This window comes from Nyctereutes procyonoides, unplaced genomic scaffold (genome assembly GCF_905146905.1).
Source record: "Nyctereutes procyonoides isolate TBG_1078 unplaced genomic scaffold, NYPRO_anot_genome, whole genome shotgun sequence".
Classification (NCBI taxonomy): Eukaryota; Metazoa; Chordata; class Mammalia; order Carnivora; family Canidae; genus Nyctereutes; species Nyctereutes procyonoides.
In genome coordinates, this window is record NW_026575043.1 from 39,694,238 (window position 1) to 39,710,718 (window position 16,481).

The 16,481-nt window shown below is 39.3% G+C and overlaps 1 protein-coding gene across 6 annotated transcripts in view; it reads left to right on the forward strand.

The window, feature by feature from the left end:
- The window catches only part of EIF4ENIF1 (eukaryotic translation initiation factor 4E nuclear import factor 1), a 47,010-nt gene that overhangs the window by 709 nt on the left and 29,820 nt on the right, over positions 1–16,481 (forward strand). For 3 of the 6 annotated variants that reach the window (XM_055323388.1, XM_055323386.1, XM_055323387.1), the window contains exons 2-4: positions 557–679; positions 12,964–13,037; positions 16,238–16,365. In XM_055323388.1, coding sequence (XP_055179363.1) covers positions 584–679; positions 12,964–13,037; positions 16,238–16,365 — 298 coding nt within the window. In that variant the 5' untranslated portion in view covers positions 557–583. Of the gene's footprint in view, positions 1–66; positions 86–556; positions 680–12,963; positions 13,038–16,237; positions 16,366–16,481 lie in introns of those variants that run through there. The other 3 variants (XM_055323384.1, XM_055323389.1, XM_055323385.1) reach the window with 2 other exon arrangements.

Genomic DNA, 16,481 nt, shown 5'->3' on the forward strand with positions numbered 1-16,481 from the left:
AAAGCCGAGTTTCAGAGCTGGATCCGGAGCTCGCCCCTTCCTTGCCACGGGCGCCCCTGACATGGCCACAGGTGCCGCCGGCTGGGTGAGGGGCGCTCGGGCCGCAGCCCCACTCCCTGGCCCCTGGATAACAAGGGGCAGCTGGCGCCGTCCATTGGCAAGTGACAGGCACTTTACCACAGTCCGACTTCCCGGATCCCCAACCCCAGCCGGTCTCCTACCTGCCCCCACTCAGGAAACTTCCCCACTACTGTCTGAACGTCCTCATAGGTGGCAGTGACTAATTTTGGTTTCTTTTTGTCTTAAATCTGCTTAAAAGCTGTACCCTGATTCGAGTACCTTCCACTTATGCTTTCCTTACCCCTTTAATGCTTAGAGCACCCCAGCTAAGTACCAGTCGTTCTATTTCCAAATGGGTTCTGGTTTTGTGGAGTGAGGCTTTGTTTTTGTTTTTAAAAATAGTCCTTTTAAGAGAGAAGAGAGTCAGTGTTTTAAACGGTCAAGACTTCTGAAAACGTATTGTTCTCCATGACAGTTTCGCTGATTTATCTCCCAGGTGCAAAGAATTGTAGACCAAGGAACCATGGATAGGAGAAGTGTTGGTGAAACAGAAAACGGAGATGCTTTCCTTGACCTGAAGAAGCAACCAGCCTCCAAATCCCCCCATCGCTATACAAAAGTAAGTTTTGTTACTAATGGAATAGTGTTTCTTTATAGGTGGGGAGATTAGTAACATTGTGTAGGCATTTCATTAGTATTATCTAGAGTGGGAGTCTCATTCTGACTATGTAGACTAAATATTAACTAGATCTAGTAAAGCATTGCTTTGAATTTCTTTTTCTGCAAGTGTGAATATGCAGTTTAAACTAGAATTTGCTTCTAATTAGCTTTTGGGTGAAGGGAATATTGGCTCAGATGGCATTTGAATTTGTGGATCGGCATATGTTGACACACATGTTCTTTAGCACCTGTGTATGTTACTGATTTATATGCTATAGAATAAGATTTTCAGTTTTGGCATGCAGATTATTCAAGTTCTTCTATTTACAGAAGCTATTGCTTCAGTATCTTGTTGGTGCCTGAATGTTTCTGAAGGGGTTGACAGGAGTCAGTGAGGTGTGAGTTCATTTCTTATTCCCTGAAATGATAGAGTACCAAAATGTGCTTGGGACTGTTGATGAGAAGAGTCATGTTCTAGTTGGTCCCATATCTCTGTTTTCTAAGTGTGGACCCAATCAAGGGTTCTGATGTGGTTATTGTTCTTGATTTCCTAGAATAGTGACTGGGTAAAGTTTGAAGTCAGGTTTTGTTTTGTGTACTAGTGCCACTGCTCGTACTTACTTGGTAAAGTATCTAGTGCTGTCAGAGGAGTATTCATTTTTAGCATTAAAAAAACGATAACATTGTATTTATTCAGATTTGGTCTTTCCAAATGTAGTTTTTCCTCAAACCTGAGAGTGCTTGAATATGTTTCACAACTTCATTACCTAAAATGTTGACAGGTGAATTCTGAATGGAGTAAAGCTTATTAAATGAAGGGGAACTGATTTGAACTGCTCTCATAAACTTTTATGATTTCAACTCTCCTAGCACTTTTTGAATTAAAGTTGTTCCTAGTATTCTACTTGTAGAGTCCACACAGAGAGGCTTTTGTGTCACTTTCACACCGATCAGAGGGTAGCATGTATATGTCCTCTTTATATCCATATTTAGGCTTACGTCATTTTGGGGGAAGATATTGGTGTCTCCTAGGCTAGAACTTATGTGTGTCTACAGTAAAGATTAAGAAGCTCAACATTGCCCATTTGATAGTCCATTCTTAGAATTTTGTCATGCTTAGATAAATGTGCTTCAAAGAAATGATTAAGAAAAGCAATTTTTAGGTTGACAGTGGAGCTTAGATCTAATGGTCTTCTCTACCAAATTTAGTTGGAAATTCATTTACTGTCCACTCCATTAGAGAAGATTTAGTTAATGGCAGTGTTTAGGATTATGTTTAGGCAGTGTTTTGGGTGGTGCTTTTTTTCTTATATATGTGTTTCTCATGCTCTAGTAACGTGGTAACTTGAGGCAAACTAAGCCTTTCTCTTTGAAGAAAGCTTGAAGCCATTCTGTGTTCTAAGAATTGTAATAAATGGTCAGGTATTGCACAACTAGAATTATACTTCAGCCATCCTACTTCTTATCTCCAGTTTGAGATCAAACTATTAGAATAAATAAAGCATTTAGTAATGTTTCTGCCACTTCAAGTTCATGGGCTAGAAAGTTTAGAAGCAAGAGAAGGAAATTGTCCTCAGTAATTTTTATATATAAGCAATGTGTTTTGTGAAAACTTGCAAACGTAGGATGTTTACTACAAGATCAAAAAACACATTCACCAGATGAGAGGGCTCCTTAACCTTTGACCTTTCTTAGTTTAGCATTCATTTGATTTATGAGATGACATTAATGGTCTGTTCAGAATTCTAGGGTTTTTTTCCACAAGCGTGGAGGAGTTCAGAAGTTTGGCCTAGTGCTTTTCAGGGTTACATATCACAGTCTCATGCGTGTTCTGACATTCTTTAGTCCAGCATGCTTCCTAAACATTGATATGTCTGGGGACCACCTATGAACCCTTGTAAAGTGTGAATTTTGGTTGTTAGGTCATGAGTGGGCTTCAAAATCCAGCTTTTTAGCCTGCTCCCAGGTGGTGCCCATACTGCTGGTCCCCTGACCATACTTTGAGTAGCAAGGCTTTAGTCTTCCTTGCAGAACAACATATGATCTTGATGTTGTCAAGCAACTCAGATGCGTAATTACTCCTTGGGGTTCAGTTGGTGTCCATTGTGTTTCTATGAATGTCTCAGGAAGTAAAGTTAGAGTCATGTTAGATATTTTCAGGCCTACCTCTAGGCCTCAGTGATGGTTAATTGGGATGGTTATAAGTGGATTTATCATATGCACCTGTTATCCTGAGAGTCTTGAGCCCTTAATTTATAAGCCCACTCAGGCCCATTTTGCCAGGCCAGATTCCTAAGACCAAAAACTGTTTTGGTGGTACTTAAGTGTGCCATTATAAAGTGAATTACGTTGAAGGACTTATGGAGGCTACAGAGTGAGAACTCACCTAAAGATTATGGATTAAAAATGTCTTGGGCAGCCTGGGTGGCTCAGCGGTTTAGCGCTGCCTTTGGCCCAGGGTGTGATCTTGGAGACCTGGGATCGAGTCCCATGTCGGGGACTGCATGGAGCCTGCTTTCTCCCTCTGCCTTTGTGCCTCTTTCTCTCTGTCTCTCATGAATAAATAAATAAATCTTAAAAAAAAAAAAAGTCTTTAGACAGTGGTTCTCAAAGAATGGTCCCTAAACTAGCATTTAGCACTACGTGGTACCCTGTTAGAAATATTAAATCTCAGGCCCCATTTCAGTGGTATTAGACTCTAGAGGTAGAGCCCAGCCATCCACATGTATTAAATCTTTCAGGGAATTCTGAGAGCCATTGGTTTAGAAAGCAAGATGAGATGGTCATGCTTATTAATGGCAAAACTTTGGGACCCATTAACTTACCTTCATCAGAGGTCCTTGTTATACCTATTCTTACGGTGTAGTACCTACTGTTAATGATACCATCTTCTGCTTCAAATACAGAGTAGAAATGCTTTGGGCTGTTCCACTATTCAGATCCACATTCTTCTTTGAATGGACAGACTGCTCTTAGAGTATACATTCTTGGTGCTGTTCCTCCTTTGCTCCTGTATCTTGCCACTAATTCCTTATTCAGTGTTATTACCTGCCAGTTGAACAGGGTATAAAAGGAGACACTCATAACATTCAGTTTGATGCTGACCAGTGTTAATCATACATGTTAGATCTACCAGCTAAAAAGTTGGCATTGGATTATCTGAGTTTAATTTCATGTGCGCTTTTCATTGCCTTGACTAGTTATAAATTGGCACCATTTTAGTCATCAGTGTCTGTAGGGATCTTCAGAGGAGTCCACCCTGATCTGTAGCAGATGGGCAGTTAGTTACAGTGATACAGCCATGGTTATGTCTTTGCTTTACAACCATTAAAAAAATAGACAAGCATCTGAAGTGGATGGATTTAAGTAATTCTAGCCTTCTTGGAAAGAATCAGTTGCAGGACTGAAGTCCATCCTCTGAGAAAAGAGGAAGTAGAATTTAAATCCTAGATTGAAGTCAGTAGTCAGATAGTCAGATTTAAGTATACAGAGATCTCATTTGATAACTTCATAGATATTTTTCAAAAATTGAGTTGAGAGGTAACCTCTAACAGGTGGCATTTCAGTGACATATTTTGCTACAAACTTCTTAAGCTAACATAAAGATGCATATTGGGAAGGGAGAATCATGGTAAGAAAAATCATTATACAGTATGATGTTTTAGCTGTTCAGAAAACCTAGCTAACTGGAAGTTCTTAGAGGGGGTCGGCTGGCAATACCATAGATAGTGTCTTCTAATTGCTGTTTCCTGCCTGTTTCAATTTCAAGTCATCTTGAAAAGTTGGGATCCAGGGCTATTGCCCCCATGAGTATCCTCTCCTACTTGCTCGTTGTGGGAACTTCTAGCTAGATAAGGAATCGGTCATTTTACAACTGGAACCTTTAACATAGAAATTTGTGGGTAGGACCTTTGATTCAGGAAAGGGTGCTATGAATGGAGGCGGGCTTAAGGGCAGCCTCCCCAAGCATGTGGCAGTTTGATTCAGGATTCCCAGTAGTCCCACTGGACAAGGACAAACCCAACCCTAAGTGACAGGTGCAGGACACCTTCCCTTGTCCTCTCAAAAGGAGTAGTGAAGAGGAGAGGATAAGGGGCATGGAGACCCACTACTGCCTGGTTTAGGATCCCCTACTTTACCACTTACTCTGTGTGGCCTTCAGCCATATACTTAGCTTCTCTGATTCTCATCTTTTTCCTCTGTAGAATGTGGGTGGAGTAGTATCTACTTCATAGGATTTTATCTTATTTAAAGGTCTTATTTGAGTGAGAACAAGCAGTAGGAAGGAGAGAGAGAGAGAGAGAGAAGCAGACTCCCTGCTGAGCAAGAAGCCTGATCTCAGGACCCAGAGATCATGACCTGAGCTGAAGGTAGACGCTTAACCATTTGAGCCGCCCAGGCATCCCAACCTCATAGAATTTTTGTGGGGAATAAATGAGAAAATGCACATCAAGTGCTTAGAAAAGTGGCTGGCATACAATAAATGCTGAAAACTGTTTATGATGCAGAAAGGATACAGCCTTCTTTAGATATCAACTTTAGAATCAAGATGTTTATTTTTTAAATGTCACAGTAACCATTTAGATTTTAATATGAAACTAGTGGGACACCCGAGTGGCTCAGTGGTTGAACGTCTGCCTTCAGCTCAGGGCCTGATCCCAGGATCCAGGATTGAGTCCCACGTCAGGCTCCCTGCAAGGAGACTGCTTTTCCCTCTGCCTATATCTCTGCCTCTCTCTCTGTGTCTCTCATGAATAAATAAATAAATCTTTAAAAAAATAATATATGAAACTAGAAGGCCCTATTGAATATGTAATGCCACTACCCTGAAAATGGTTTTTTCTAAATTTCCTTCTAGTGTTTACCTACTTAACATTTTATATTGTTTTTATCAGTTGTATAAACACATTTAAAAGCCAAAGTTTATTTTTATTGTGTTGGCCAGATCAACAGAGAAAACATTTTTCCCCGTTTCCATTTCCTTAGTTTCAGATCTTTTAATAGAAGAAAGTTTTTGCATCAAATCAGCCACCGTTAGATGCTTAGATGAATCCAGGTGTGAAATTCTGCTTAGCAGTTCTGCAGGATCGTTCAAATCCTGATCTCCCTATAAGAGCTGTTAAATGGTGCCCATAGCAACAAACATTAATGGGGGATGATATAATGTATCCCATGTACTCTCTATGTTGTTAGTTCACCATTGCATTGGCTATCATCTGAGGGTACCATTACCCTGTTGTGATCTATTTTTAACAGCTTTCTAATCCTTTCAGAAAAGTCGTCTGACTCAGCAGAATGAATATCTGGTCAGTCAGCAACCATCTAAGAGCTTGATGACCAACCCCAATGCTACTGGGTGTGTGGAGGGTGGGGACTGGGATAGGAGGTCAAAGGCAGATGACCCAACCCAAACACTGCTCTGGGGACATTTGCCTTCTTTAGGAAGAGCCAGGTGCGCATACACACACACACACACACACACACACACACACACATAAGGTACTAGGTCATTCCTAGAGTGCTTTGACTACTAACAATGAAATAAAACTTCGGGTTTTTTTACAAAACATCTGTGAATTTTTTAAAAGTTGAGCTTTTTACTCTTATGAATTGAATTCAACTTACAAAGGTAAAGAATATTTCCCTTTCATCTTATGTGAATGACTCATGTGAAATTCTTTTATAGTGTCAGAATGTCATCAGAATGCATAGCTGCTTCTCCATGGAATTTCTGCAACAGGAAACTGGATGTGGATTTTAACCACTGTTGTTTTGGGCTTATAGTCAGATTCATTTCCTTTCTACTTTAATACTAATCACTAAAAGTGGGTGTGCATATTAGTAGGTCCCAAATAGATTGTTTTGGGAGCCTCGACAAATTTTCTTTTAAGGAAGGCTGCTAAAACTAAGAAAATGTTTATACTTTTTTTGGCTGTGTTGCTCTTGGGCAATTAGCTTATTCTTACCTAGTCAGGTTTTAAAACCTGTGCAAAAAATAAGGTTTCAGATATTAACTCTTTTCTTGTCAAGATGGTGATTGTAGTGATTTTTTTTTTTTTATAATTAGTAAGTTCCTGTGGGTTCTTAGAACTCTACACAAGGGTAATCTATTCCCTTCTGGACTATTCATAGGGAAGGAGCATTCCCAGCTCAGTGGGCATGTTCCATGTATTTTGCCTTTAGCCAAAGTTGAAGGTTTTCTTTGAAAATATCCCAAAGGGGTGCTTTTTCAGGAATATTGCTTGCTTTTAAGTGCTCTTGATATGATGGCAAGTTCAGGAACACTTCTCTTGAGAGACTGGAGAGCCATGAGGCTGGGGCCAAGAGTAATCTGCATATGCTAGATACAGAGCCGGGCAACAGGAAATGTTTCAATAGCTATGAAAAGAGCAATTTTTGTATTAGCGCATAGTTTCTCTATTCCCCACTTATGTGGGGAACCTTCTTAGCCTGGGATATCATCTTATGCAATTTCAGACATTGATGAAAGGTAACAGATTTAACTCTCTAAACCCCATGAAGAGGGCCTCTCATTGTCCCTAAATGTCCAAGTGGACTTTGGGCCACATTTCAGAAACATACATTTAAAACCCTGCTTCTTACCCTCTTTGGGGTCCATTGGAGATTTCTTGAAGGTATGAATACTCACTGCAGAAATTGCAGAAATGCACAAGTTTTTTGCATATGGTTTCGTTGAAGCCATGAAATTGGTTTAAGAAGCTCTGCTTTCAAGAACAGTAAGTATAGTTTTACCTAGATGTTTAAAGTTATTCCCAGCAGCTTTTACTATTCAAGAACTATTGTTTGCCCAGTTGTCAGTGTGTTACCAAAGAAAATGGCTCTTTATCCTCTATAAACAGGTGGGCTGTTTCAGCCATTAGCACTTCGTTGGCAGCACCATTTGTGCTACTGGCATGGTTAATGCCAGTGTGTACAACTGGCTACCTCCTCTACCCTGTGCTTTTATAGGCCTGTTGTACAATCAATTGCTGGGATGTTTATTCATATCTACTATATGCCAAGCATATAAAGTCAACAAATAAAACAGGAATAATATGGGAGGGTAAAAAAATAAAAACATTTTTACCAACTGAGCAACTCCTGTCTGAGGGTTCTTAGCATTCATCAATCTATGATTAGAGCAGTAAGTCTGTAAGAAAAATAAAATACTAACCTCTGGTAACAATACCTTATAGTTTACTTAAAAATTATTTTTATTGCAACAACAAAAATAATTTTTTTAAAGATTTATTTATTTATGATAGACACACACACACACACAGAGGCAGAGACACAGGCAGAGGGAGAGGCAGGCTCCATGCCGGGAGCCCAACGTGGGACTTGATCCCAGGACTCCAGGATCGCGCCCTGGGCCAAAGGCAGGCACCAAACCGCTGAGCCACCCAGGGATCCCCAAAAAATAATTTTTATTAAGATATAGTTCATATAAAATTCGCCCCTTTAAAAGTGTACCATTCAGTGGTGTTCAGTAAATTTACGAAGTTATACAACCATTACTATTCTCTAATTCTAGAATATTTTCATCACCTCAAACTCTGTACCCATTAGTAGTCACTCCTGTTATCCCCTTTGCCCAGCCTCTGGCAGGCATTAATCTACTTTTTGACTCCAGGGATTTACCTTTTCCAAACTTTGCGTTTAGAATCATAGTGTACATGGCCTTTTTTGTCTGGCTTCTTTCACTTAACATCATGTTTTCAAGGTTTGTATTATAGCATATATCAGTACTTTATTCCTTTTTGTTGCCAAATAATCTATTGTATGGGTTTATCACATTTTGTTGATCAGTTGATGGGCATACAGGGTTGTTCCTTTTTTTTTTTTTTTTTTTTTGCTATTGTGAATAGTGCCGCTATGAGCATTTGTGTGGACTTAATTTTTTCAGTTCCTTTTGATATATACCTAGGGATGGAATTGCTGGGTAATAGAGTAAACTGTGCTTAACTTTTTGAGAAATTGCCCATTTTTCCACAGGAGCTACACTGTTTTACATTCCCATTAACAATGCACAAGGGTTCCGGTTTTCTCTACATCCTTGTCCATATTTGTTATTTTCCCCTTTTATTTTTTACTTTAAAGATTTTATTTATTCATGAGAGACAGAGAGAGAGAGAGAGGCAGACATAGGCAGAAGGAGAAGCAGGCTCCATGCAGGAAGCCTAATGTGGGGCTCGATTCCAGGATCACACCCTGAGCCAAAGGAAGATGCTCAACCACTGAGCCACCCATTCCCCCTTTTTTCTAATAGCCATCCTAGTACACACGAACTGGCATCTCACTGTGGTTTTGACTTGTATTTCCTTAATGACTAATGATTTTGAATATCTTTGATGTGCTTGCTGGCCATTTTTGTGTATCTTCTTTGGAGAAAAGTCTATTGAAATCTTTTACCTGTTTGTAAATTGGGTTGTTTGCTGTGTTTTTGTTGAGTTGTACACGTTCTCTCCATATTCTAGACACCAGACCCTGATTTGTAAATATTTTTTCCTGTTCTATGGGTTGCCTTTTCACTTTCTTGATAGTCACTTGAAGCACAAAAGTTCATAAACTTAAAAGTTCACTATATTTATTTTTTTCCCTTTGGTTGCTTATGCTTTTTCAGTGTCCCGGTTAAGAAACATTGCTTATTCTGAGGTCATGAACTTTTTACACCTGCATTTTCTTCTAGGAGTTTTATACTTAGAACTCTTATGTCTAGGTCTTTGAAATATTTCTAGTTCATTTTTGTATATAGTATGAGGTAGAAGTAAACTTTATTTTTTTTAGAACAGTGTGCGATTTGTAGAAAACATGGGAACATAGTAGAGTTTTCCCTATTAATAGATGATATATGTTAACAGTTAGCAATGTTGATACATTGTTATTAACTAAAGTTCACATTTTATTCACCTGTCCTTAGTTTTTGCCTAATGTTCTTTTTCTGTCCCAGGATCTCGTTTGGGATTCCACATTAAATAGAATTGTCATTTCTCCTTTGTCTCCCCATTTCTTTTTGTAAGACTGTTAACCTTTGTGAAAATATTTTTTTTGATCCCCATGAATAGAAGAACATTTGGTCATCCGTGTTTTATGGCTATGTTAAAATGTTAGTCTTTTCCAGTTGACTCCGAAATAAAATTGTTAGATTCAGCAAAAGGTGTAGTAATAGAAGACACCCATCACCTGGGCTCTCTATTATCTTTGGGAGTTAAAAGATTCGAACAAAGCCTTATTATTTAGTAACTTTTATATATTGAGAGTATACATATTTAAGGTTAAAATATGTTGCTCTTGGTTTAATAGTATAATAAGGTTTCTTCATTTAATATTTGGATTTGAGGGTGGTAAGGAAAAGGGAATATGAAATAATCTTTGGTCTATGGCCATACCACCCTGAACGCGCCCGATCTCATCTGAAATAATCTTTGGGTTGCTTCTAATAGAAAATTGCTTTGCAATATTTTTTCCTGTAGTGTATGTATAAATATTTCCTATATTACAAGGTCCTTCCTGTTTCTACTGGAATATGTTTTAAGCCTTCCTGTCCTCAGGATTTCTGTAATGTAATATTTACTATTGTTATAACTACTGTTGGTCCATCTACCCTCCCTCCACCCTGCACCACTGACACTGTTTGTCCTGCAGATTTCACTGGACTCTCTTGACTGGTGATTTCTGGGTTGTAGGTCATTTGACAGTTTTTTGTTTTGTTTTCAGAATTTTGGGCAGTCTCTAGATACTTTCTTGTATTTGGAATTCTGTTTATCTCAGACTTCTAAATTTTTCTAGGTATTCCCAACTAAAAATGCATAATTCATAAATCCTTTTAAAAATGCAGATGATTAAAAAAAATGCAGATGATTGACATGCTTGTTTTGAAACTAAAATGTCATCTGGTCCTAGGGCATTTTGGTATCAGAGAGAAAATATTTAGATCCTTCAAATGTCTAAAGACACTGAGTAAACTCATGGCATGCTTACATGCAATGATTCCTGTAGGCTAAGAGTAAATCTATTCCTTTATATTTATACTAAGATATGGGAATAGAGTAGCATTCTGCTGTGAGGCCTGTGATGGGGGTATCAAACAGACACCACAGTCACATACTTTTATGTGCAGCAGTTGTAGCATTTTATGCACTAAAGGGTTGGGAATTGCCTTTTATACTTTATTATGAAATTGTTGAAATGTAAATAACAGGAGGCCATGGCTTTTTGTGTCTATGCACATGTATGAGCAGATATGTGTAAACACATATGTGTGTATGTGTATATGTATGCATGGATAATTGCATGTATTTCCCAGCTCTGCTCAAGGACTGAGAAGCAGATGAGGATATCTAGTTCCCAGACTTTGGTTTCTGATACCATTCTTCACTTAAAGGAACTCCAATTTCTCCAAGAAATGGCTGACAGTAGGGCTAGGATGAGTAAGATAAGACAGAGTGAGGAAGTGCTTTTTAAAAAATGATAGGGCATGTCCAGAGGACACAGGAACCACCTTCAAGAGGCTTGCAATTTAAACCCCCAAATAATTAAGGATATGAATGAATTAGATACCACTGGAAAAACTAGGAATCTGTGAGCCCGTGCCAATAATAGGTAAATACATTGGGGGGGGGGGGTATTGTGTTTTCCCTCTCAGTGAAATGCCAACTGCTGACTAGTAAATATGGAGAGAGAGGCCTAGAATTGGGAAGTCAGGATTGTTTGGGGCAAAATCCATCATTAGGTGCTAAATTCAGGGGAAATTTTGATGAAGATCCAGATATTTGTAGTCTCCCCACGGATCACACACTAATTGCAAGTAGGAAAGTAGTAACTGAACATCAGAGAAACTGGAGAACAACCTGACCATGTGGTCAAAATCAGCATCACTACTGAAAGCTAGATGGATGTCATCGATGTCCAGAGGTGATGCTTGGAGATGGACTCAACATCTCTGAGGTTAGTATTCCGTGCATGCTTAGCCTCAGTGTAGTCATGAGGAAACATTAAACTGCAAATGAATAATGTTCTCTTAGGGGGGGGAAGTAGGCTGTATCCTTTGAAATGTCAATGTACTAAAACATGAAAGAAATTGTAGAGATTGGGCAGCCCGGGTGGCTTAGCGGTTTGGCGCCACCTTCGGCCCAGGGCGTGATCCTGGAGACCCGGGATCGAGTCCCGCGTCGGGCTCCCTGCATGGAGCCTGCTTCTCCCTCTGCCTGTCTCTGCCTCTCTCTGTGTCTCTCATGAATAAATAAATAAAATCTTTAAAAAGAAAAAAGAAATTGTAGAGATTCCAGTTGTAGAAATATTCCAAAGAAATATGACAATATCTGATTCTAGACTGGATCCTTTGTTGGAGGCTAAAGCAATATAAAGGACATTGGGTCAGTTGACAAATCAGAATCTGGAGAGGTAGATTAGGATAAAAGTAATATTAGTAACTAATTTTATAAAACTAGTAGCCCTTCTCAACCAGGTTCTACAAAAGTAAGCCCTTATGCCCTAAGATATATGTTATATGTAATGGATTTGCTTCTCTTCTGTGCATCTACACTGATACTGGCCAAGTATAATCCTTGGAAGAATGGAAAACTAGTCACTCAAATTATTTTCTGTAGAGCTTAATTCTCTCATGAAATTGGACAAGAGACTATGAAAGAATACCCTCATTCTTGAGAAATAAGCACTGAAATATTTGGGGGTAAAGGACCATGACTTTTCACAATTTACTCTTCCTGTGGCTTTAGAAAAAAAAAGGGGGGGTATAGAGAGCCCAAATCCTGAAGTAAATGGGAGAAAATGTTAACAGGCAAATCAAAACAGGTAAATGGATGTTTTTGGTGCTTTGTTTTCTTGCAACTTTACATTTAAAAATCTATCTGCTTGTAAATTGGCATCTATTGCATTTAAGAATATTAAGATTAACTGGAGGTTTTATTTAAGCATGAAGCTTCTATACCTCGATGAGCATTCAGTGTTGTAGACTCTAACTACGTTATTGGATGGTAAGCAATTTATGGGAGAATTGTGTTTTAGCAAGAAAAAGTGATCACTATGAAGTTATTTCCCAATTCTGCCTGAGGTGCTTCTTGTAAGAATCAAGAATTCTGGACTAAGTCAAAGTATAAATAAATAAGAACCGTGTAACATGCTTAAGATAGATAGTCCAGTCATTACTGACAACAAATAGAATTTGAAAATATATGGCATGAGAAATATTTTTCAAAATTACCATTTGGTTTCTCTTTGTAGGAGGAGCTCTTGGATATAAAAGAACGCCCTCATTCCAAACAAAGACCATCATGCCTCTCTGAAAAATATGACAGGTATGGGGGCAGGGGGAGGGGTATGCTCCTTCTAGTCAACTTCTTGTTACACCAAACTTGGTAATTTAGGAATTGTTTTGGAGTTTTTTGTTGGAATGATGAGTGGAGAGATTTCCGGGATAATGACTTTGGGCTCCTGCACAAATACATCACAGAGAAACTGTGGACTAAGCACGTTACTACATTGTCTTCATCAGTTTTATTATCAATTAGCTTTTAAACTATTCAAAAAGTTGAGCTTCATGGGACTCTAAGGACAACTAAACCAATTCCCTTTCAATGAACTGATGATGGAACTAAAGTTGGAAAATGAGTTGGGGGCAGCCCGGGTGGCTCAGCGGTTTAGTGCCACCTTCAGCCCAGGGCATGATCCTGGGAGTCCTGGGATCGAGTCCCACGTCAGGCTCCCTGCATGGAGCCTGCTTCTCCCTCTGCCTGTGTCTCTGCCTTTCTCTCTCTCTGTGTGTGTCTCTCATGAATAAATCTTTAAAAAAAAAAAGAAAAGAAAAGAAAAAGAAAATAAGTTGGTCAGAGGCACATAGTCAAAAAGGAGGATTAAGACTTGAACACAGGAGTCCCTCCAGGCACATAGTCAAAAACATAGGAGTCCCTTCGGGGTCTCTGCTGGCGGTAGTAGTATTTGCACTGTTCTTTGGGGTTCCTTCAAGGGCCTGCCCTGCGTTGGCTGATCAGGAGGTTTCTGAGCCTTGTGGCATTACTCCACCCCACTCCCTACCCCTAGCCAAAAAACCCATTCAGCTATTCAGATTAGCTCTTTTGCATCTTGGGTTGCTTTATAAGAGGTTAGAAGGCTTCGGTTTGAGAAGAATAGAGCTAAATTATGGTCTGAAAATCTTTACAATAACCCTATATTGCACTCGTTATGGTCACCTTAAGACTTTAAGGTTATTTCTTAAATATCAAGGTAGATGGTTCATATGCCCCACATTTTTAAAATATAAAGTGTATTTAATTTCTTAGCTGAATAGGACATACTATTTTTATTTGTATATCTTCTCTTCAGAAGGTTGCTAAGTCTCAATTCTTCACCACTTTCATTCCCCTGATGAAGATGGTATTTGAATAATGGCTGATCCAGTTGGTTAGGATTTTTTCATGAGTCTCAGATAAGCTGGGAGTTTTTTGTTTATTTTTCATAAAACTGTCCATCTTTTTTATGCCTCAAGTTGAATTTTCTTGTTACAACTATTTCTTCTTGGCATAAAATAAAATTTATTAGGGTACACATATCCACTTTTATTCTGAAATGGAGACATGCTATTAATAGTAATGAAAAATAAGAAAGAGGAAAGAGCTTCCCATCCCAGTATTTCTCTTCTCAGAATTAAAATTTGTTCCTTAAATTCCAGGTAATCCTTACAACCACACCAGAAGACGGGTAATATCTCCTTTATTGTGAGGAGTTTGAGATTGAGAGGTTGACTCAATTATTCAAGAAATGTTTAGTAGGTAGGGACGCCTGGGTGGCTCAGCATCTGTGTTTGGATCAGGGCATGGTCCCAGAGCCCCAGGATCGAGTTCCGCATCGGGCTTCCTGCATGGAGCCTGCTTTTCCCTCTGCCTGTGTTGTGTCTCTGTGTCTCTCTGTTTTTCATAAATAAATAAAATCCTAAAAAAATGTTTAGTCAGTACCTGCTGCTTTGTGGCAAATACTGTGTCAGATGCTATCAGATACTGCCTTAATGGAGCATTGGTCTGTGGAAGGATACAAATACTCAAGAGTTTATCATTACAATCATTACAGGCTGTGAAGGACAAGTACAGAGTACCCTAATAGTGTTTAGCACAGCCTGATCTGATCTGGGGGTTGTGAAGTCATTTCAAAAGAAGAGTTCAAGGACATAGCTTATTAACTTGTCCAGGATGTCCCTGGTGGTGACGGCAAAACTAGAATTCCATCTCAGATCATTGGACTCTAGAACTTCTGCGCACTCTTCCACCTTATCATTAGGGAGTAACAAAATAGAACCCATATCACACATTTTTATGTTCTTGAGTGCTGTCTGTTCTGCCTGTGGGGAAAAATAGACTATGCATAGAAATTCTGGAAAAGTAAAACATCAAGCATTCCAGGAGCTACTTCAGGTGAGAGCTTTTTCTCCCCTCACTTCAGTCAGCTGGTTTTTTTTTTTCTTCAGTAACCCAGCCAATATTCATGGAGCATCTTCTTTATGAAGGACAGGCATGGTTACTATACTCCCCGTGCACCCCAGGGTTTGTGGTCTCATGTTTCATTCATACATAAACCACAGACTCACCTTTGACTATTGGTGTTGTATGAAAAACAACAAAATATTATTGGATTAATACAGATCTTCCTCAGCATACGTTAGGGTATGTTCCAGTAAACCCATCATAAGTTGAAAATATTTAGTCAAAAATGCATTTAATACATCTGGCCTGTTGAACCTCATAGCTTACCCTAGCTATCTTAAAAGTGCTCAGAACACTTAGACTAGCCTACTGTTGGGCAAAATCACCCTAACACAAAGCCTATTTTATAATACAGTGTTGAATATCTTATAACTTAATACTGTATTGAAAGTAAAAGAATAGTTGGGTACTTAAAAAAAAAAAAAAAAAGAATAGTTGGGTACAGAATGGTGTGATTTACCCTTGTGTTCTCAGTGGCCAATTGGGAGCTACAGCTCACGGCCATTGTGCAGCATCACGAGAGGTTATTGTATCAGATGTTGGTAGCCTGGGAAAAGATCAAACTTTCAAAATTCAAAGCACATTTTCTTTTTTTTTTTTTAAGATTTATTTATTTATGATAGAGAGGCAGAGACACAGGAGGAGGGAGAAGCAGGTTCCATGCTGGGAGCCCAATGTGGGACTCGATCCCAGGACTCCAGGATTGTGCCCTGGGGCCAAAGGCAGGCGCTAAACTGCTGAGCCACCCAGGGATCCCCCAAAGCACATTTTCAAAAACAAAATACGGTTTCTACTGAATGTGTACCTTTGCAAGGTAGAACCGTCTTGAGTTAAACCACTGTAAGTCAGGGACTGTCTGTAGCTCTTTGTTTTCATCTTAAAAGAGCTAACCATTCTGATGGCAACCACAAGTGTTATATTGGAAAGGGGTTTCCATAACTTACTACCTAAAGAAATTTAGGAATTAGACCACATATGTGGTTCCTGGGTGCAAGTGCTAACTGTTGGTACCTTTTGATTTGTAGTGATGGTGTCTGGGACCCTGAAAAGTGGCATGCCTCTCTCTACCCAGCTTCAGGGCGGAACTCGCCAGTGGAAAGTCTGAAGAAAGAGTTGGATGCAGAGCGGCCTTCTCTTGTGCGCAGGATAGCAGGTGAGAGGTAGAAGTTGGGGCAGCGGTTTTGGAGAGCAAAGTCAAGTCGGAGACCAGTTTTGGAATTGCAGATTTCTTTGCCACTGGTTTTGTTCTTCGCTGAGAGTTTTATCAGA